Source organism: Euleptes europaea, chromosome 4 (genome assembly GCF_029931775.1).
Source record: "Euleptes europaea isolate rEulEur1 chromosome 4, rEulEur1.hap1, whole genome shotgun sequence".
Classification (NCBI taxonomy): Eukaryota; Metazoa; Chordata; class Lepidosauria; order Squamata; family Sphaerodactylidae; genus Euleptes; species Euleptes europaea.
Genome location: NC_079315.1, coordinates 91,694,721 through 91,718,050, shown reverse-complemented (window position 1 = coordinate 91,718,050; position 23,330 = coordinate 91,694,721). Strand labels below are relative to the sequence as shown.

The 23,330-nt window shown below is 43.6% G+C and overlaps 1 protein-coding gene across 1 annotated transcript in view; it reads right to left on the bottom strand.

The window, feature by feature from the left end:
* THBS4 (thrombospondin 4) overlaps window positions 1-20,470 on the bottom strand; it is a 50,337-nt gene extending 29,867 nt beyond the window's left edge. The window contains exons 1-4 of the mRNA XM_056848612.1: window positions 20,396-20,470; window positions 8,337-8,540; window positions 982-1,229; window positions 245-350 (exon numbers count right to left, since the gene is read on the bottom strand). Coding sequence (XP_056704590.1) covers window positions 245-350; window positions 982-1,229; window positions 8,337-8,478 — 496 coding nt within the window. The 5' untranslated portion in view covers window positions 8,479-8,540; window positions 20,396-20,470. The remainder of the gene's footprint in view (window positions 1-244; window positions 351-981; window positions 1,230-8,336; window positions 8,541-20,395) is intronic.
* Between the last annotated feature and the right edge of the window lie 2,860 nt (window positions 20,471-23,330).

The window sequence follows — 23,330 nt, the reverse complement described above, 5'->3', positions numbered from 1 at the left end:
GAGGTCACTGATGGGTAAGGGGTACCTTCTAAGAACGACCAAAAAACTGGCTTCTTCTTGCTATCAGGGTTACCCCTCCCCCAAAGAACTAGAGGATTTAGCCCAGTAGGAGGAGCAGAGTCAGTGAACAGAGGTTAGAAGCAGAGAGAGAGAGAGTTTGTTGGTGAGCTTGGCTCTTACCACCTTCAATTAGGAAACCCAAAAACTATTTCTGTGAAAATTTAATTATATATGTGAAAGTTACCTGGATCTTGGAATGATGGCTCAATCTGAGGAAGAAAACAGTCTTGCAAGCTTGCTACTTGGGGCAACGACCCTCTTACCACCAGCTTCAGATCTTCCAAAAAGTCCTAGAACAACAAAAGACACTCTCAGCTTCAGAGGCAGACCCAAGGAAGAAAGAGGAATACAGGATAAAAAGTGATGCCTCCAGTTTGAAATCCTGGTTTTCTGGGAAGATACAATCTGACCAGGCGTGGGGAGAGGGGAGACATTTCAAAACATCCTCCTAGATTTGTTTATTTTTGCTGTTATGTCTAATCAAGCAAAAGACAATTTCTCAAATTTATGAGATGGGTTGATTAATCATAAGATATGAAATAATAACATACTAATTCTTTTCTATTTGCATTCAGGTTTCTCAACTTTTCAAACAGCCTGAAATAAAATTGGGAGGGAAATGTATGCTTAGTATTTCTGAGTATTTTCCAACTTCTATTAACTGCACGTTTTGAAAAGAAAAAAGAAGAGAATTTTTGAAAAGGACACCAATGCAGACACATCCTTGCCACTTGAAGATCACGCGACAGAGCTCCCCTGACATCAGCAGCAGGTGCACTTGTGCCAATGGACTTGACTGCTGGATCCCCATCCTCTTATCCTGAATGCCACAGTGCACATCTCCCAGACAAGGCAGGCTGCCAGCCGGTCAGCAGAGGGGAATGGAGTGTGGAGCGTCTATTGTGCTCCACAAAGGCTCACCTGACCTTTTCTCTGCAGCGTCCGCAACTCCACCGCCTCCGAGCTCTGTGCTAACCCTGAAAAGGCTTTAGGCAGATCTTGAATGGAATCCATCTGCCTGCAGTCCACGTACAATTCGGCTTTGCTGGAGCCACGCTGCAGATCACTTAGCCTGAGGAGCACAGCATGGCGCTTCCCGTCAGCTAGCGGCACATTGCTGAAGACCACGGCGTTCAATTTCCCATCGCTCCTCAAATATCGAAGGGAGACTAGCATGACACAAAATTATTCTCAAGTTAGAGTACAATGCAACTGGTACGCAGCGGGAAATATCTGCTGACAATGCAGGAAGGTCAAGGAAGGTTACGGCACACCGTTGCTAACTTGGCTGTTCTTAGTTTAACCGTGTCTGTTGTGACAGTTCAGCCGCTGATCTAGGTTGATACACACACACACCATGTGGAATACTCTTGTAAACACAAATAAAGACAAATAAGCAAACAAAAGGAGAAAAAGAAACAGCAGTATGTCCTCATAGCTATAGGACTTGAACCTAGACATTAGGAAGAATTTTCTAACAGTTACAGCGGTTCCTCAGTGGAACAGACTTCCTCAGGAGGTGGTAAGCTCTCCTTCCATGGAGGTTTTTAAGCAGAGGCTAGATGGCCAACTGTCAGCAATGCTGATTCTATGACCTTAGGCAGATCATGAGAGGGAGGGCATCTTGGGCATTTTTTGGGCATGGAGTAGGGGTCACTGGAGGTGTAGGGGGCAGAGGTAGTTGAGAATTTCCTGCATTGTGCAGGGGGTTGGACTAGATGACCCTGGTGTCCCTTCCAACTCTATGATTCTATAGGCCATTTTTGGCATGGTCTCTTAACCCACTTTATTCCCCGTTTCAGCCAGGATCAAATTTACCCTGGCTGGGGGGAAACTGTATGCATTACCTTGAACGAGCAGGGGCGAAACTATGCAAATCAATCCATGTAAACAGAAAATGCGAGAGATGTGAAGTTCCTGTTTAGCTTGCAACACCCCCGTCCCTGGTGATTGGTCATTTTCCGGGGCAGGGAAGGCCCTCATTGGTCAATTTGAAACGACCAATCACCGGGGGGGAGGGGGCGTGCCAAACTAAACAGGAACTCCACGTCTCCCGCATTTTCTGTTTACATTGATCGATTTGCACACAGTTTCATCCCTGCTCATTCAAGGCAATGTGTAGTTTCCTCCCCAGCCCGGGTAAATTTCATCCTGGCTGAAATGGGGAATAAAATGGGTTAAGGGACCATGTGTTTTTGGCCTATGATTCTATGAAACCAGTATTTAAGCCCTGCTTCAGTCACACACTTACTGGGTAACCACGGTCAAATCCCTAGTTCTAAATTTCAACCTCCTATCTGTAAATTAGGAATACTAAAGATCTAAATTGTAGCCGGGCAGGCAGCAATCTCTTTTGGTCCATGAAACAGCAAATCCTATCCCCCTTATTAAAAATATAACACCACATTTGCTGATCATTTGCTGCCGTTCAATGTTTTTTCAAAAACTGTTGCCTGAAGGCAGCTGTCTCATTACCTAATAGCAAGCATAGTCCTGCCATTTAGGGCTGTTAAAAAAAAAATACAAGATTCCAAAATGGCTTGCCTATATGAATAATGTGAGATGGATGCCGGTTTTCACTTTGAACAGACCACTGGGCTTATAGCTGGTTCTCCATCAGCGTGTGCCAAGAGAACTGCTCTGGCAACAGTGTCAATGTGTGGGGGGCAGGGGCAGGAGTATGGCCCCACTCAATACGAAGGTCTGGGCAGAGCTAAATATGCACAAGTTGTGCACACGCCAGCTCTCTCCACATGGTCAGAACCCCTGCAGAAGACAGGCCAATCACACAAGCGGAGTGGACAACTCTGACCAGACCTTCAGCTGAATGCACAAGGATAAAGGGTGTAGCCAGGAGGCACTATCCTGCCCCCCTCCAAAGCTTATTCATTTCCACTGAGAGGTCTAGTGAGGGTTTAGCTATTGGGTCCAGTTCTGGCCCAACCCTGGCAGTGGCAACTGTTTCAGCAAACTGGGAAGGGGAGTCCCTCCATACCCCTCCACAGAGGTCACACTCACGCAGGGATGTTCTTCAAATGTGCTTTATATCTCCTAGGAGACTCTACCAAATACTCCTGCGCAGGGGAGTTGCTTCACTTCTCCGCAACTGGCTACCGGGTTCCCTCACCAGCATGAGGTAGTGGTTAGGAACGGTGGACTCTAATCTGGTGAAACAGGTTTGATTCCCCACACCTCCACATGAGTGGCAGACTCTAATCTGGTGAACCAGGCTTGTTTCCCCACTCCTATGCACGAAACCTGCTGGGTGACCTTGGGCTAGACACAGTTCTCTTATAATTCTCTCAGCCCCACCTATATCACAAGGTGTCTGTTGTGGGGAGAAGAGGGGAAGGCAACTGAAAGCAGGTCTGAGATTCCTTAAGGGCAGAGAAAATTGGGGTATAAAAACCAACCTTCTTCTTCTTCATCTAGCCATGTATCGTTGGATTCACCTAGAATGCTTGAGAACACTTGCCTTCCTCTGCCTCTCGGCCCAACTCTTCACCACAGACTTTCTTAAATCCACTCCTATGAGCTGCCTCCCACCTGGATGCCAGGGGAGGGATCCAACCCAGTGCCTCCCACCTCACACAAACATAGATAAATTTGAAAAGGGATTCGACAGACTTAAGGAGGATAGGTCCAACACTGGCTTCTAGCCATAGAGACTACAGTGGATCTCCACATTCAGGGCAATGAGTGGCCTTTTATAGAATCATAGAATTGGAAGGGACCACCAGGGTCATTTAGTCCAACCCCCTGCACAATGCAGGAAATTCACAACTACCTCCGCCCCACACACCCCCAGTGACCCATACTTCCTGCCTAGAAGAAGGCCAAGGTGCCCTTCTTCTGCTTAAGGTCATAGAATCAGCACTGCTGACAGATGGCCATCTAGCCTCTTCTTAAAAACCTCCAGGGAAGGGGAACTTACCACCACCTGAGGAAGTCTGTTCCACTGAGGAACTGCTCTAACTGTTAGGAAATTCTTCCTAATGTCTAGACGGAAACACTTTTGATTTAATTTCAACCCGTTGGTTCTGGTCCGACCTTCTGGAGCAACAGAAAATAACTCGGTACCATCCCCTGTATGACAGCCCTTCAAGTACTTGAACATGGTTATCATATCCCCTCTCAGTCTTCTCCTCTTCAGGCTAAACATACCCAGCTCCTTCAACCTTTCCTCATAGGACTTGGTCTCCAGACCCCTCACCATCTTTGTTGCCCTCCTCTGGACCTGTTCCAGCTTGTCTACATCTTTTTTAAATTGCGGTGCCCAAAACTGAACACAATACTCTAGGTGAGGTCTAACTAGAGCTGAGTAAAGTGATACCATCACTTCGCGTGATCTGGACACTATACTTCTGTTGATACAGGCATCAGAAGAGCCTAGCTGGATGAAATCAGATGTTGCTCCTAGCACTGGTTTGTAGAGGCTGGCCTTTTATGCAGGGACGTTTCCACATCGTCACCCCTGCCGGCTTTTCAGGGCTTCCTTTTGATTATGCATGCCTTTTCCACTCATCAGAGGTTGCCTCGCTCTCCCCGCATGTTTTGTCCGTGTTTTCCAGATGCTGTTTAGCCGGAATCTGGAAAATGCAGGAAAAATGCACAGGATGCGGGAAAAATGCACCATTTTCTTCAGCCTGGACTTGACTTTGTCACTGAGCTCAACTGGCGAGGCTCAAAATCAGATGCCCTGTAGTCAATGTAAGACTGACCCTGGCAGAATATGGAAGAGGGTAAGACTTTCAGCCAATCCTGGAAGCTTACAAATTTTAACTACGTGAACGGTATTTCACTTGAGAGGCTAACCCAAGAACAAGAAGCAAAACTTTGCATTCGGAACGTGCCTGAATGCAGCAAAGAATCAGAGAGAGAAAGCAGAAAAGGGCGGAAGAGCCCCCAGTTGGCCAGTGGCCATGAGACAGGATTGCCTGAGGGTAGGTGGGTTGGAGATGAGATCAAGGTTCATCTGAGGGGGTGAAATACTTTTTTTGGAGAGTGCAGAGGGAAATGCTTGCTAGGACCAAAGGCACAGTTATATTTAAAACATCTGTGCTTCTGCACCCGTCCACTACAGGAAAAGTTTGAATTAATTGTGCCAACTGACAATGAAGAGTTGTTGTTTTCACTGCTGAGAACCAAAGGCCCTGCTGTTCTGCTTCTGTGAGGCAATAAAAAAATATTTCAATTTAGGATACGAAAATCCCATCTGATATTTGAATAGGCTTCAAAGAGCTCTTGTTAAGTGAGCTCACACAGATTTTTAAGACCAACCAGTTTTAAAGATGAGCAATTCCATCTCTGAGTATATCTCCAGGTGAGAAGGAAGATCAGAGAAAAAGACTAGACAATGGAAGTTTCAAGGGAGTCAGCTTAATATGCTTGGATGGTCAGGGACCCAGAAGAGGGAATTCGGAATAAAAGAACAGATGGTTTTGAGAATATTTTGCCCTAGCTAAAGAAGATTTTAATTTTCTCATTTTAAAAAAGACCAACTCTTTTTTTTAGGAGAATGAAAAGGGAACAAATTATTTTAACATATCGGTATATGTAGTCAATAAATACGGTTGCCAGCCCCAAGGTGTTGCCTGTAGATCTCATGGAATTATAATTTTCACCAGACTACAGGGATCAGTTTCCCTGGGGGGAAAAATGGCTGCTTTAGAGGGTGGGCTTTATGGCATTATACACCACGGAGCTCCCTCCCCTCCCCAAATAGGGTTGCCAACCTCCAGGTACCATCTGGAGGTCTCTTGTTATTACAACTGATCTCCTGCCTAAAATAAACAAATGGAAGGTTCCTGATCACCTGGAGAGAGCCAGAGCTGTGAAAATCTGTATGCACACAGATTCTGTGCATATGTACCGATAAAGGTACATAGGTCAGAGACAGAACTTGTCACCACGATCCACTCACATGGTGCTGTAGGAACATGCTTATAACATCTGGAAAGGTCTAGGAGTTCTTATGTCTTCTGACATTCAAGCTACCTAACTTTTAACTCTCTGATACCTACACCCATGATGAAGACATTCGTACACAAGCATACATTTCTTCTTCCAGCAGCAAATCTGCAAATGCCTGCATGCACAAGGTACGAATATAGAAAACTTATTTCACAAGCTCATTCATTCCTCATTCCTAGCAATGAGGTCATTTATGCATGGCTAGTTTCACTCACGTTTGCCATCGGTCTGTCTCAGTTGTTCCTTGGAGTTATGCATGAGTTTTCCGTCCATTAGAGATGACCTTGCTGCCAGCCCTCACAAATCCCAGGACTTCCCGTTTCTTTGTTAACCTGATTCTTCCCTCTCCCCAGAGCTCAGCCTGAGTGAAAGCTCCATGTATAAGGCAAAGCGTGGGACACGCAAGCTTGGTTTCTCTCACAGTCAATTACAAAGCAGTGTGTAAAGAGGCAGGGATTCAAATGCTTCCTGCTTCCTCAGAGCTCTTTATGAGCAGAAGAAAGGTTTTTTAAAACTGAGGCTTGGATTTCTCCCCCCCTTTCAGATTGCTCCATTTTTGTTTTGTTTTTTTGTTCTTAAAATGCTTTTTTAATGCAGCAATTGGGTTTTGGGGGGAAGTTTCTCTCACAATAAGCTCTACAAAGTGAGCCAATTACAAAGCAGCATTTAAAGGAGCAGGGACTTGATTTGAGCTTGGAGACTCAACATAGATTCCCAACAGGAAAATGTGGGTCCAGCGAGGAGGTAAAACTCCCATGCATAAACGACCCATAAGGACTGGGTCTAAAACCACAGAAAATACCCAGAAGTCTAGAAGAAGTTTCACAATGCCAATGGCATCCATGGGATGGTGCAAAGTCAAGGACTGGCAAACTACTACTCCTTTTCCATATTCTTGGAGTAATCTTTTCAGTGCTCAGTCCCAGACAAGCAACAAAAACAGAAGGCTTACGCAGAGTCCCCGACATAAATTAATGCATTTGTGTTTGAAAGCACAGGTTGTACAAGCCTGCTTTCGATGTAAACTTAGCAGCAAATTAAGCAAACACAGACATTTGCTAGAATGCAGAATCAGATTTTGACACAATTGTTTTGCCTTTCAACGAGATTGCCTATTCCCCCCCCCCCATGCTACTCATTCATGAATGTACCGTATAACGTCAGAGTCTAGCTTTGCACAGAATAGTGCTGTGGTTCTAAACAAGCACATTCCACCTGATCAAAAGTACTTTCTGTCCTGTGGCTGATTTTTATAAAGGGCTCTGCAAACAGGAATGTTTATCTTGTGCAGTCAAAGCTAAACTTCAGCTCAACTAAATGAAGTTCCCCCTCTTTCATATGCTGAACACAACATGTGCGTGTGTCTACCAAATTCCTCGGTAATTTGAAACAGTGATTTCTCAAGGGGAGGGAAGAAAGAAAAACTTTTGATTTGATTGTTTGAGAACAATTTATCATTGCTGATGGCAAGTTAGCTGGCAGAGAGATGCCAGTGCCTCGTCTTCCAACAGGGGGAACCACAAGATGTTGCCATAAGCATATGTTGCGCATAGCTCTCTGAAGAGTGGAATGCAACAAGCATGTGAGATCACAAAAAAGAATAAACACACAGTATTAAAACTGTATTAACTAACACTTTGTCTCCTGACCTTACAAAATAGCGATTGCAATTCTGAGAACACTTTCCTGGGAGTAAGCCCCATTGAATGAAATGGGACTTACTTCTGAGTAGTCCCATTTAGGCATGCGTTCAGCATTGGTGAGACTTCATCTGGAGCTTCTCTGTGATATGTCCTGGGCACCACAGTGGAAGAGGGTCCTAACAATTTCTATTTTTTTCAGAAGGGACCTAGACAAACATCAATCTTGAAGCACACAGATGTATTGAAGCAGAAGCATTCACGGGCGAAAGCTCAAGTTAGGTATAGCAGTAGCTGTAGTTACAGCAGATGAAGAAAGTTTGCTGTATTGCTAAGTCCGCCCCTGTTCAGTACCAGGCTCGAAGGCAAGCAGCTGTCTCTGCTTCACTTGTGTAGAAATGACACCATAATGAAATGAACAAAATAAACTACCACCTACACAATGGCATTTTTGGCGTCAAGGAATATTTAACCATGGTCAAATAAGTGGTCTACAGATTAGTCAAATGAACCACTAGGCCAATCTTACTCCTAGGAACCTATGCAAAGACTTGAACAATCATTGTGGCCCTGTGTGAGAGACATTTGTACTGGACTATGCCCCATGTTTCTAGCACCCAGCAATATGCAAAAATGTCACTTTTCCCTTTTCATAGGACTTACCTTTATTCACCCGCCCCATCACTGTGAACTCAAAATACTTCCTGTTTTCTGCAACGGAGTACAGCCCAAATATGGTGGCTGTGCTTTTGGGCTGTAGTTTGAATACGGAGAGCACATACACTTCATTCAGCGTTGAATCCATGAGTGTTTGTTGCAAGAAGGTTTTTAGTAGCCTCTGGGTAGGAATTGAAAGAAGATCAAAAGCTACAAAAAAGAGAAATGGATTTGAAAACATTGACAAGTGTAATACACCAGCAAAATAGACATAATTAGTAGGTGACATGTGTGGTGTGTGGGTGGAGGAAGGGATGCTACATTGTAAGGACTCTGCAGGGGTTGTGTGTATTGCCGTATGTTCACTGCAAACTGTCCGTTTGGAGTGTGCCGTCCAAAGTACTAGCAACCCAGCAGTTCTGGATCTTACTTCCAAAGTCTAATTGGACATAACTCAGTGAGGGAGTAAACGTAGCTACGGTGCCACACAGCTGCAGGCTCAAATTCCCCTTGGTCACTTTACTTATGGTAGAACAGCTAGATTCGAGTCCAGTGGTACCTTAGAGACCAACAAGACTTTAAGGGTATAAGTTTTCAAGAGTGATAAATCCCTTGTCAGATGCCAAGATATCAGAGAGCTTAGAGTCTCTAAGGTGGTACTGGACTTGAATCTAGCTCTTCTACTGCCGACCAATGAAGCTACCCTCTGAAACTTTGCTTATAGTTGACTATGTATTTTGCTTGCAGAAGTGGTGGCATCTGCACTGAAAAGGATCCCACGTAATAATCCTAGGAAATACAACTCCCTGAAGATAGTTTCAGAGGGTAGCCATGTTGATCTGCAGTGGAACAGCTAGATTTGAGCCCCGTAGCACCTTAGAGACCAACTCAATTTTGGGAGTATAAGCTTTCAAGAGTCAAAGCTCAGCAAAGGGAGTTTTGACTCTGAAAAGTACATACCCTGAAAATCTTGTTGGTCTCTAAGGTACCACTGGACTCTAACCCTGAGGCATTGGAGAATCACTTCCCATCATAACAGACTGTGCAGGACTTTATGCGGCAGATTCCTATGTACTTTCATAAGCCCTGTAGGTCTTTCTTGATTAAGCTGGCTTTCAGAACCTTAGGGACCTTCAGTGTGGTAGGGTTGGGGCTCTTTTGCTTTTTTTAAAAAACCTTCCCTGAACCGTTGAATTACAAATACATGTAAATAAATGGAAATAAATAAATGAAATGAAAATAAATGAAAATAAAGAAACAACATAAAAAACCATTCCTAATCTCTAACGCCATTTGAAATCCATCTTCACCAAGAAACATTCCTTGAAACAATTAGAAGTGTTACAGATACCATTTCCAATTTTCTGAAGAAAGTGACATCAGAATGGTAGAGGAGTTTTATTATCCATTATTTATTTATTGTTTATTTTATGCTGGACTTTAACTTAGAGAGACTTTTGGGGGGATGACCCAGCCAACCTACAGGACTTTTAAGATTCAGTTATTCCAATGGAAGAGATTTGACGCTGCCCTTACCTGCCCTATTGAAATTAATGGGACTTAAAATTATTTAGCTAGCCTGGATTTCTCCATATATATTTAATGGCTACTCTGCAATAATTTGCAGGATTATTTCAGTCCTGATCCTGAAAAAGTACGTCAAATGAGCAGATTACAACTCCCATTTCTGTTGTTGTTTTTTCTTTCAAAAAATTAAATTCATGTGAATTTATACATGCCAAGTATCAAATTAAACTCTTGTTTTTTCAGGAATTAACACAGTGCTATTTTCCTAGCCAAGCTGTACTCTGATATAAGCCACACTGTTGATAGAAAAAATAGCTGCCTGTAAGCTTCTGCTGTTGGTGGTAAATTGTTCACAGCAGACACGTTCTGGCTTTGGGTGGAGACGCTCTGGATTCAGTCAATCTCTCACCACAAAGAACAATTCTGCTGCACCATTGGAAGTGAAAGGTTATTAAGTCAACATAGTTATAAAACTCTGCTTATTAAAACTGCCATATAAATGATGATGAAGAAAGAACAGTGAATAAAGGCCAGATATTTGTAAAGGGTAACAAAATACAGAACACGCATACACCCAAAAGCTAAAACTAGATTATGGAGTTTGAAGAAGAAGAAGAGTTGTTTTTTATATGCCGACTTTCTGTACCACTTAAGGGAGACTCAAACTGGCTTACAATCACCTTCCCTTCCCCTCCCCACAACAGACACCCTGTGAGGTAGGTGGGGCTGAGAGAGCTCTTAATAGAACTGTAACTTGCCCAAGGTCACCCAGCTGGCTTCGTGTGTGTAGGAGTGGAGAAACAAATCCAGTCCACCAGATTAGCCTCCACCGCTCATGTGGAGGAGTAGGGAATCAAACCCGGTTCTTCAGATCAGAGTCCACCGCTCCAAACCACCGCTCTTAACCATATCACCACGCTGTTTGAATCCAGAACAGAGGATATCACAGCCTCCCAGAAGAAATAAATGTGAGAAGAAGCAAACAGGAATGAGGAGAAAACACAGAGAAGGTCTCTGTGATTATCACTGCCATCCTAAGCAGACTTACATCCTTGTAAACCCATTGAATTCAATGGACTTAGAAGGGTGTAAATCTGTTTACCGAGCCCCGCAGCACAAAGTGGTAAGCTGCAGTACTGCAGTCAAAAGCTCTGCTCACACCCTGAGTTCAATCCTGACGGAAGTCAGTTTCAGGTAGCTGGTTCAAGGTTGACTCAGCCTTCCATCCTTCCAAGGTCTGTAAAATGAGTGCCCAGATTGCAGCTGGGGGTAAAGTGTATATGACTGGGGAAGGCAATGGCAAATCACCCCGTAAACATAGTCTGCCTAGGAAACGTTGGGATGTGACGTCCTCCCATGGTCAGTAATGACCCGGTGCTTGCACCCTTACCTTTAACTCTGTTTAGGATGGCACTGTAACCAGTTGGTGAGAGACAGCAGGTGATGGAGAAGAAAGCACATGCCCTAACATCCACCACACACATCATAAACTTGTATGTTACAAGCACTTCACAGGGACACAGCAGCTCAGGTACACAGCAACTCATGTTTGCACAATTCTTTCTGTGAATTAGGTTTTCATGGATCATCTGTATCACTCCTTACATTAATAGAGGGGGAGGGTATTTGCCTATTCCTCTACCATGCAAAGATTATCTCCACCAGTTCACTGTTCGAATCTGTTTGACAAAGGTAGCCATCAGGTGCTCACAGACAACCCTTTACAAAGTGGTGAATTATAATGCCCCGACCTGTTTGGCCCAGACTAGGCCAATCTCATCAGATTTAGGAAGCTAAGGGGACTTCCTGTAGAGCGTTTGGTCCGAGCGCCATTGTTTCCTGGGGGCTCCCAGGAACCAAGAGTCGTTTAGATTTGGAGTGCAAAAAGCACTCCAACTCGGTCCTAAATAGTGGATCGGGAAGCAGGAAATTCCCCTGCAGCCTTCAAGAGCGGTTTGGACTCCCATATTCTCTGAGAGAGCTTTTATTAAGCCTCTCTTAGACTTGGAAGTTGTCCCCGCCGGCACATAGGGGCCACCATTGCCACGGACGACTCTTTGGATTATAGGCTTTGACCTCCTCTATACATTAACATCAAATAATCTATGAAAAGAACAAGAAGCCTCACCTTTGGAAGTCAGAGTGAGTAAAAAGACACTTTTTGCCTTTATCTTGATTGAGAAGACCTGAATGACGATACAAACACCTACGAAAACCGGCGACTCCCTGCCCAGCGTAACAAGACTTTTAAAATAAACAAATGCCATTAAATGAACTGACTAAGACCTTATCAACTTGATCAGTGAGTAGACGCAATAAAAGGGACTTTTGAATGACTTTACAACTACCAATTAAATGCTTTGAGGGGAGGGAGGGAGACGAAAACCTTCCCCCCCCACTTCCGGCTTTCTTTGATTCAATGTCCAGCCACGTCGCCTCTTAAGACCGGAAGATAATAAGAAGGGCTTTGTTACCATCGAAAAGACAGGGCAGATTGGAAGACTTGAAGTGAATCTCCCCGGTGTAACCATCAAATCGTTCCTACCACTTAACCACCGAGAGGAGACGACGCAGGGTCTATGATACTGCAGTTTCCTGTCTACTTTCTTTTCTTTATCTGTGCTGCTTTGAAGCGTAATTGAGGATATCTTGAAAATTACAAAGCCTGCTTCTATATAAGAATACAAGCAGATATGTCAAACAAGAGGATGGAAGAGATGTTACTCAAACAAATGGACATGTTTGCAGTGCAACAAGATTTAGTCTTTGAAAAACAACAAGCGCTCTCACATCAAGTATTTCAACTAGCTGAGGTGATGAATATCCTATTTAAATCAATTAATGGAAAACTGGACACAATTATTGAGGAGATCCACGATATGAAGACCCAAGATATGACAACAATTATGTCAATGGAAAAAAATGACAATGAATTAGAACAATTTATTTTTAAAGAGGTAGCTGCAAGTGACCAGCTGGCAATGAGAGAGATCAACATGAGAGAACTCAATACCTCTACAATCTACTTGTCTGAGTTACTGCTGACAGGAGGAACATTATTATCCCAAGAAAACACTTCCTGGCAGCCAGCGATGGAGGGAGACATGACGAAGGATTTTACCAAGAAGCTGCTGGAAATTTTAACAAGAAGCCAATGGATACAATCACTGGGATCTTTTTTTACATTTTCAGAGGCCAGAATTGCAGCTACTATATTGAAAAACGGGGGGTGGGGATTGGGAAATAAAGAAGGACTGGCAGATCCCCTCCCAAAACAAGATAATGGCTAAAATGATGCTTATTTTTGGGGTGTAAGGGAGCCACGGTGGATTTACTTTGATGAATTTCTAATGGGAAAATTTGTTTATGTATTGATCTAATCCCTTTATTATAGAATAATAGAATGTTATATAGAGACAATGATGATAATATTATAACTAGGTAGGACTTGAAATTGCTTATAGAAGTAGTATAGATGGCTTAAAGCAAGTCTGTATGAGAGAAAATAAGGATTAGAAATTAATTTGAAATGCAAAAGTGTTAACCAGTAGAATTAGTGACTGAAGAAGATGCGGGGAAGTCACATATAGTAGATAGCATTGAATATTATAGATAACATATTCTCAGTAATAGCAATGAATTTTTTTTGTTACAAGCAGTTACAACCGAATATATTGTTGAGATATGTTTATTTTTGTTGAATTGTAGAAAATAATAAAAATAATTTTTTAAAAAAAAGATTTAGGAAGCTAAGGAGGGTTGGCCCTGGTTAGTATCTGGATGGGAGACCACCAAGGAATACCAGGTTTGCTATGCAAAGGGAGGCAATGGCAAAGTACCTCTGTATGTCTCTTTGCCTTGAAAACCCTATAGCAGGGGTGTCGAACTCATTTGTTACACGGGCCAGATATGACATAAATGTCACTTGGTCGGGCGGGGCCAGGAGTACCATAAAATTTAATGCTAGGTACCTGAGATACAAACTTGATAGAAGACACAGGCAAAGCCAACTAATGATATTAGTTTTACTTAAAATGCAAACTTTCTGAAAACAATAACACTCTTACAGTATTTTCTTCCATTTAATAGTCTTCGATCATTGACACCTCGGGGGGGGGCTGCCTCGGCTGGCTCGCGGGCCGGATAAGAGCTCTCAAGGGGCCGCATCTGGCCCCCGGGCCTTATGTTTGACACCCCTGCCTATAGGGTCACCATAGGTTGCCCGCGACTTGAAGGGGGGGAATGTATGGAATGCACAGTATGGAATGCACAGTAGTTGATCTGTAATATCTTGCCAGGTGAGGAGAATTTCACCCACAGTGACAGGGAAGTAGTAATACTCTTTTCAGACCTTGGCATCTTGTTACAGGTAACCCATTTACAAAATAGTTACATGTATTTGAGGAACTAGCTCATTTGAGGAACTAGCTCCTGTCATTCACATAGGTCAGGGGTCGGCAAACTCATTAGTCAAAAGAGCCAAATATCAACAGTACAACAATTGAGATTTCTTTTGAGAGCCAAATTTCTTAAACTTAAACTATATAGGTAGGTACACTGTTTATTAACTTAATAAACTTTAATTAAAGTTTTAAGTTTAATTAAACTATAGGTACACTGAATAAACTTGATATCATACTTAATAGTGATCTTATTTATTGATAAAAATTAAATTGTAAGTCCCTGCCATTTTCCCCTCCCCGTCCTCGTCTGGAGGCCTGGTCTACCGCCATAAAAACCTATTGGTAGACCTGGCCTCCGGCTGAGTCCCAATGGGAGGCCAGGTCTACCCATTGGCTTTCTTGGCAGTAGACCTGGCCTCCGGAGGCCCATAGAAGCCAATTGGTAGACCTGGCCTCTGAAGGGGGACTTTTTCCCCTCCTCGGAGTCCAGGTCTACCGCCAAGAAAGCCAGTGGGTAGACATGGCCTCCCAATAGGACTCAGCCGGAGGCCAGGTCTACCAAAGGAAGCCCGCACCGCCCAACAGTTGAGCGGGCACAAGAGCAGGGGCTCCGAACCAAGTTCGGAGAGCCGCACTCAACGGGCCAAAGAGCCGCATGCGGCTCTGGAGCCGCAGTTTTGAGACCCCTGACATAGGTTAATTAACACAGAACAGCTTATTAGCCTGTAAGTGTACACAGAATGCATGACTTCCCTCAGTGAATCAAACCAATTGGTCACACCATCTAGGGCACTGGTTCCCAACCGGGGGTCCGTGGACGCCCAGGGGTCCGCGAGAACTAAATTAAGGTCCGCGAAACAAAGTTATAAACCCATAATAAATTAATATTTTCAATTAAAAGTTCTCTATTATAAAATATATATATTCAAATATTATTCTAAGTTTAATGTTTAACTAACAGTTATGATTAAAGTATATTTTCAAATTCTCGGAGTTTTTATTTTGAACCTTGGGGTCCCTGCACCGAACAAAAAAGTCCTAGTGGTCCCTGGTCAAAAAAAGGTTGGGAACCACTGATCTAGGGGCTACTTGGATGCTGACTGGTGAATTTAGAACAGGAATTCTCAAATGTTTCAGAATGAAAATCTCAAGCCAGAAGGAGTGAAAATGACCTTTCCTGGGTATTAAATAACCCCAAAAACCAACATGTTCTTAGTACATTTAGAAATAATTACTGTAACATACCAGTACCTTAAAAAACAAGCAAACATATCCATCTTTAACTTACAGCCTTGCTGATTAAAACTGGTCCCACTAATTAATCAAATAAATATTTAATGGATGATTCCACTAGTAAAACCCAGTGAAAGCACAAATTCTAGCATTACTAATTCAACTCTTCTACTTGGTCATATCAACACTTGTAACACAATAAAGAAGCATCTATAAAATAAAGGAAATAAAGAATGGGAAATTAAAAAGAGCCCCGTGGTGCAGAGTGGTAAGCTGCAGTACTGCAGTCCAAGCTCTGCTCACGACCTGAGTTCGATCCCAACAAAAGTCGGTTTCAGGTAGCCGGCTCAAGGTTGGCTCAGCCTTCCATCCTTCCGAGGTCGGTAGAATGAGTACCCAGATTACTGGGGGTAAAGTGTAGATGACTGGGGAAGCCAATGGCAAACCATCCCATAAACATAGTCTGCCTAGTAAATGTCAGGATGTGACATCACCCCATGTGTAAGCTTTAAGAGAAAGGTGGATTAAAAAAAGGAAGACAAACACTTCTGAAAGCTGCTGTAGTAAAATTGTGAGCATTGCTTCCTCTATGTGGGTGAATACCATCCCTAGCAGTGGCTGTGAAGCAGCTATCTCAGGCATTCAGCCAAGGCCCCAGCCAGAGCTGTGAGGCTTAAAATCAGGACAGGTGTAACAATACAAATGTTGAGTGGCTTTTACTTCCCCTCCAATTTCTGAGTCTTAGAAATCAGCTCTCTGCACTAAGCTGTTCCCTCCACACCAATAGCTATTCCAACAGTGTGTGTTATGATTGCCACTTTTCCTTGTGGCAATTTTTCGTGGCATCAAGATGCAGTGATGCGCACACCATGCGCTTATTTCTGCATGCAGTGGAGTGATTAAAAGCACAGAAACTCTGCCAGGGGGAAAATGGTTAGCCCTCGTGAGTGTTGTGCGCTCTGAACTTAATGGTGAACGGTGTTGGCCTCAGAGATACAAAACCAATTGGAAAAAAAGAACCAGCTGAAATGGAAAATGTGAATGAAAAGGATTACCAGAGCAACTGAATGGTTAGACTGGAGTGCCAGACTAGGGCTAAGGACACCAGTTCGAATCAGTCATGAAATTCACTGGGTGTCTTTGGGCCAATCACCCAGGGTTGTTATTAGAATCAAATGCAGGTGAGAACAACATATGTTGTCCTGAGCTCCTGAGTAGTGCTGGATAAAAGTGTGTCAGACAGGTAGATTACCAGTAAGGAGATTTTATGACCAGTCTCTATGTGAGAGACTGACAATTGGTGGGATCCATCCAGTTTTTCTGGAATAACTTTGACATCCCCCCAAACGCTGTACTGGGAATCATGGGACCTGCATGGACAAAACCTTGTATGACAGGGACTGGAAAAAGGAGGGGAATGGGGAGAGCTTGAGCAAAAAAAATGGAGGGATCCGACCCAATGACTGCCCTCCAGTGCAGAGTTACATACATTTCTATCTATATGGTGGATTGCGACCATTCAATAATACATTTGCATGGTTTGGATCCTACCACCTTTCTAGTTGGCACAAGAGGGAAGAAAGGCAACCACAACCAATTTTCCTCCTCACTGAAGCTATGTCTTAGGCGATTCTTCGTCCACAGGAGTCCCACAATTCCCAGCTCAGCTTTTTGGGGAGGTCAATAGGGAAGCATCCTCCTTTTTGCACCAAGAGAAAAACTGGTTGGATCCAACCACAAGTTTGTATTTTTTAAAGAACTATTTTATTTTCCATTTAAAACAGTTTGCTTGAAACAATAAGCCATTTTCTTCAGTACCATTTTGTCACCCACCCTGTGGAACCAGCTTCCAAAGGAAATCTGCCTGGCAACCTCTTTGACCAACATCTGTTGGCTAGTAAAAATTTCCCCATAACGGCAGGTTTTTTCATCTGGGTAAGGGAGCTATCTTGGAGGGAAGGCAGCATGGTATAGCCTGACCTCGTCAGCTCTCAGAAGCTAAGCAGGGTCAGTACTTGGAAGGGAGACCACCAAGGAAGGCAATGGCAAACCACCTCTGTTTCTCATTTGCCTTGAAAGCCCCTTGCTGCAGTCGTCATAAGTCGGCTGAGACTTGACAGCACTTTGCACACACAGGGAACTATCTTAGAAGACCAGTTTAGATTTCATTTGAATTACATTTTATTTAATAGGGCTTACTCTCAGTAAAGTGTTTTCACAAGCACAGCCTGCGTCCCAGAGAAATGGGATTGAAAATTACTGCTGTATGTTTCTTCTAGTAATTTCAGGTAATTCTTCAATGTTACATGTTGATTTCATTAGATTGTAGTGTTTCATTTAATATGTTGGATGTTTTAATACAGTACACTGCTTTGGATAACTTCAGTAGAAAAGTGGCTAACAAATACATCAATAAATCAATTTAACAACATTTATGTGCAATCTGGACTGAATATTTCTTAGTTCAATCAATCAATAACTTTAATACGGTCCAAGACCAGCAGATAAAAAATATATACATAGTAACAGGATAACGACTATATACACCAATAAATATTTGATAAAAATAGTCACTCACTCATGGGGGAGCCATTAAGAACATGATTTTAAAATATGATACATAATTGCAGTCAATATAAATAAAAGTCACTCATCCATGAAGTTCAACCCAGGCTCGCCTAGTCTTCATAGCTCACCATCCAAATTTGGCCACTTTAAAGGTTAGCTCCATGTTCTTATCTGAGAGCATGTTATAAAGGCGGATTGCTCTGGATCTCCCTGGGAAGCCATCTATTACAGAGGAGATGGTTTCACATATCTTGCTATAGATTTTACAGTCAAACATGACATGATCGAGGGTCTCTATACTTATTTCTTAGTTAATACAACTGGCTTTGGTGTTCAGTTCAGTCCCAGATATATGAAGAAATGTAATGTCTAAAACTCTCTCCGGTGCCCAAATGGTAAACAAGTTAATTGGAAGAGCGTCCCACTGATGCTACCAGCGGTGGTCAATAACTTCCCAGCAAGTGTTTTGAAGATACAGGGTGCAATCCACTGGAAAGTGTTCCTACGCAAGCTCTTTTCAGGAGAATTGGGACCAAGCATGCTCCCATTTCAATGGGGCTTGCGCAGGAGAACTCTCCAGGGAATTATACGCAAAGACTACAGCTTCTTCTCATTCTAAATGTTTCAGTTATTTCCATCGCCGTCTGAACTTGTCAGCTCAAGCTGGCACTGTTTTCACAATATTTTGGTTTTTCAAGCTGTTCCCATGTTGTCATCATATTTGTGTCATCGAAGTCATTCTACTTAGGAAACATGCAGGAAAATATTTTAAATTACATTGCTGCACAAAGAAGTGAGTAATACATGGAAGGAGCGAAAGAAGGCAGTCAGCCAATTAATTGATTAATCTAATGACTGAATAACTTTTTAGTGTTTTAACCTGTGATCACACAGGTCAGTGAAACAACCTTAAGTTTCTTTTTTAATGTCATTTTTGTCACGCAATTAAAATTAGTGGGAAGGCGGCATGGTATAGTCCGATCTCATCAGATCTCAGAAGCTTAAGCAGGGTCAGTACTTGGAAGGGAGACCTCCGAGGAAGGCTCGGCAGAGGAAGGCAAAGGCAAACCACCTCTGCTTCTCACTCGTCTTGAATGCCCCTTGCTGGGGTCGCCATAAGTAGGCGACAATTTGACAGCACTTTAATATTAGTATGCATCATTTCTGCATGGGAAACTAAGACCATAAAACTGCACTCTATACGAAAGCACATATTACGGAAAAAAGAAGTTTTATTTGTCATTCCAACATTTCTGAACTATCTTAGCCTTTGCCATATTAACAACACAATAATGCAAGCCGTTTTAAATAACATCGAAGTTTCAAAAATGGATACAAAATTTGCCTCTGGGATTAATAGTAATTGCCCCTAAGCAGGTGATAACCCTATTAAGACAGGTTCCTTTCCAAACGTCACAATTGTGGCTGCCTTGAACCACAAGGAAAGGTGGGATATAAATAGTTGAATTAATTAAATAATAATTTACCACTGGAGAATACACTGTATCTGGGTTCATAGTCTGGTTACATCAGTATTATTGTAACAGAACATCTTTAAAAGGATAAATTTTGGTTTTTTAAGGAATGAATAATTTATTTGTTAATCTTCTTAATTTCTTTAAAAAATGAGAAAGAAGGGGGGGGAAGGAGAGATAAAGCAAGAATGCTTATGTGCGGCGACAATTTACCCCTCAGGAGTACAATTTTTTGTATAAGAATCCAGGGAATCTCCTTCCATCTCTCCAAGCGTCATGCCTCAAAGGTTTATTTTAGAATAGGGTTTGCTGTCTTTGTTTTAAAGGTGGTTTGTTAAGCCGAAAGAGGAAAAATCCAGTGTTGGGGCTTCCTCCCATCGCTCGATGAACACTTTAATTCACTGGTTCCCAACTGGGGGTCCGTGGACCCCCAGGGGTCCGCGAGAACTAAATTAAGGTCCGCGAAACAAAGTTATAAACCCACAATAAATTAATATTTTCAATTAAAAGTTCTCTATTATAAAAACATATATTCAAATATTATTCTAAGTTTAATGTTGAACTAACAGTTATGATTAAAGTTTATTTTCAAATTCTCAGAATTTTTATTTTGAGCCTTGGGGTCCCTGCACCGAACAAAAAAGTCCTAGTGGTCCCTGGTCAAAAAAAAGGTTGGGAACCACTGCAATTCAAAAGGCTCTCAAGCACCCCCCCAGGAGCTTTCCTCTCCCGAACCCCACATCCTTTCCCAAGTTCGTTTTACGTCTGGTCAGCTTTGCAAACGCCTCCTCGTTCTGCTTGCCTTGGGGACCGGCTGCAGCAAGAAGGGGAACCCCAGCCTCCCCGGGCTGGCTCTTACCTTGCGGGGCAGGCTGAGCGCCGAAGCCCGGGCAGAGGTGCAAGGCCAGCTGCACCAGGAGGAAGGCGGCGCGGCGCCTGTTCATCGCGCCGGCCTGGGCAGATGCCCGCTCGGATGGAGACGGCTGCTGCGCGCGGGGAGGCGGCACGCACTGAGCGCGCCCACCCGCACGAGGCAGGAGGCGCCTGCCCGGGGTCAGCGGGGGGCGGGGCTCCAGGGGTCCCGGCCGCAGCCCATTGGCCGGAGGGGACAGCCGGGCTGAGGGGGGGGGTCCCAGGAGGGAGGCATCCGAGGCAAGACCCGCACGGTGGCTGGCCGGGAGAAAGAGGAGCTCTTCCAAGGCTTCTTGTCCTTTTATCCCTTGGAAGCCCCTTGATCCATTGATCTTGAGCAGCATGTATCTAGTGTTGGAGGGATGTCAGGGCTGAAACAAATCTGGCCACTGACAATGTAGCCTTGGGGTCCCCGTCGCTTAGTACAAAAGGCATTATGGCAGTGACAGAGGCATTGGATTTGTATATTGAAAGGGGGGAAATATAGTGCGATCGAAGTTCCTCGTAAAAGCGGCATGGGCTAATAAGTCAATACAGCCAGAAGAGCAAGGCCAGAGCCTGTCTGAGTATGGTATATTCAGAATTCTCAAGGCTTCTTGTCAACCTGAAGATTAACACTGCTTTTCATTCGTATCTTTTCTAATATATTAGTTTCTGTGGAATTTTACTGGCTCCGTCCAATTTATATGATGCTTCACGTGTACTTTATGTGGATCTGTGATGATGACGTCGTAATTATGCCAATAAAGGTTTGCGTTTGTGGGCTTCTTGCCCAAACCCTGTAGCAACGACATTCCCGTCTTTTCTAACAGTTAGAGCGGTTCCTCAGCGGAACAGGCTTCCTCGGGAGGTGCAAAGCTCTCCATTCCTGGAGGTTTTTAAGCAGAGGCTAGATGGCCATCAGTCAGCAATGCTGAGTCTATAAACCTAGGCAGTGCATGAGAGGGAGGGCATCTTGGGCATCTTCTGGGCACTGGGGGTGTGTGGGGGAGGTAGTTGTGAATTTCTTGCATTGTGGAGGGGGTTGGACTAGATGACTGCAGTCGTCTTGTTTGTGGCTTCCTAGAGGCACCTGGTTGGCCACGGTGTGGACTTGATGGGCCTTGGTCTGATCCAGCAGGGCCTTTCTTATGTTCTTATGATCCTGGTGGTCCCTTCCAACTCTATGATTCTATAATTCTATGATGGCTCCGTTTTTGATGCGAGCTCTGCTCACGTACCGGAGCTGCCCTGTTCTGGCCAGGGCTGCCCTTGGTTTTCGTCCTGATCTGAGCGGTCAGGTTTTACTGTGGTACGCAGACTGGGTTGTAGAAAGCGATTTTCCGCACCCCCTGACTTTTGTTTTTATCCTTTTTAATACTTAGTTTTCTGAATGATTACATGTGTGATGGAAAGAGCGCCCTGGCTGGAACAACCCTGAGTACATGGTGCAGTTACCAGTTCTGAGAACTGAGTTGACTTGACATTTTGGTCTCCACTGCTTCTTGCTAAAGTTTAATGTGATTTATTTAAGAGTGTTATCTTAATTTTAAAAAGTAACTCGCCCTGCCCTTTTGGAGTACAGAAGAATTATTTTCAATGATTTAATTAAAAACTAAGTGGGGGGGGGGGATTCTGCCTTCTTAGTCGCCTGTGCTGGAAATGCGTGAATACCTTCAATGATTGGACATTAGAATTCAGCACTGACTTAAAATTACAAAGTCATTTACACAGAATTTTAGAAGTCTAATGAAAATTGGTGTAAACATCTGATGTGAAAAAAATGAACTATTGGCTGGTTAGTTATACTTTTGCTGGACTACTTTGTAATATCTGGATGAGCTGAGTCTGTTTCTGGAATCACTCTTCAAATAACAAAGATGATCCTACTGTTTAAAACACTGAAGTGAATATGAGGCAGGACATCTCATGATCTGCGGCAGTCATAGAAAACTGTAAAGGAACTGGGGTTTCCTTTAAGTATGTTGGGAGGATGCAGGACTGCTTACAGTGTGATCCTACATACTGTTGCTCCAGTCTAAGTCTATTGATTTCCATGGACTTAGACTGGGTCCATAGGAGCCCCGTGGCGCAGAATGGTATGCTGCAGTTCTGCAGTCCAAGCTCTGCTCACGACCTGAGTTCAGTCCTGACGGAAGTTGGTTTCAGGTCACCGGCTCAAGGTTGACTCAGCCTTCCATCCTTCCGAGGTCAGTAAAAGGTGTACCCAGCTTGCTGGGGGTAACAGGAAGATGACTGGGGAAGGCACTGGCAAACCACCCCGTGAACAAAGTCTGCCCAGTAACTGTCGGGATGTGACATCACCCCATGGGTCAGGAATGACCCGGTGCTTGCACAGGGGACCTTTACCTTACACTGGGTTAACTCTGTTTAGGATTGCACTGCCAGTTACTTTTGTTCTGCTTCTATGGGATTCTGATGAGGTTTCTGCCACCTCCAGTTTAGTGCAACAATAAACAGATGCAACAACAGCAGTGCAAACCAGTCTAGAAAATTCAAATCAAATATACTCCCTTCACCTCAGCCCTTCCAGGATGGCTGGTATTGATCTTACTGCAGCCTCACAGTGAGAAAGAGCTGGAAACTATGCTGAACTCTTAGTCCCCTTTTTGTAAGTGCAAAGGGCTTGGGGGAGGGATTAGGGGCTCTACCTCTTGATTTCAGGGCAGAAAACAATCAGCACCATGGTACATCCTCTTTCACAACTGTCTTTCCCACACATAACAAATTGCACTGGTGACAAATGGCAATGCAGCGGCTATGAAGGCAGAGAATCTTGGGTTCTGCTCTTTCGACTTCAGTCAGCTCCTTTTTGGGGGAGGGTCTCTGTGAAATCTTCAGTAAGGTGTCATGTTTGGGGTTTCTGATTCTATGAATTATAT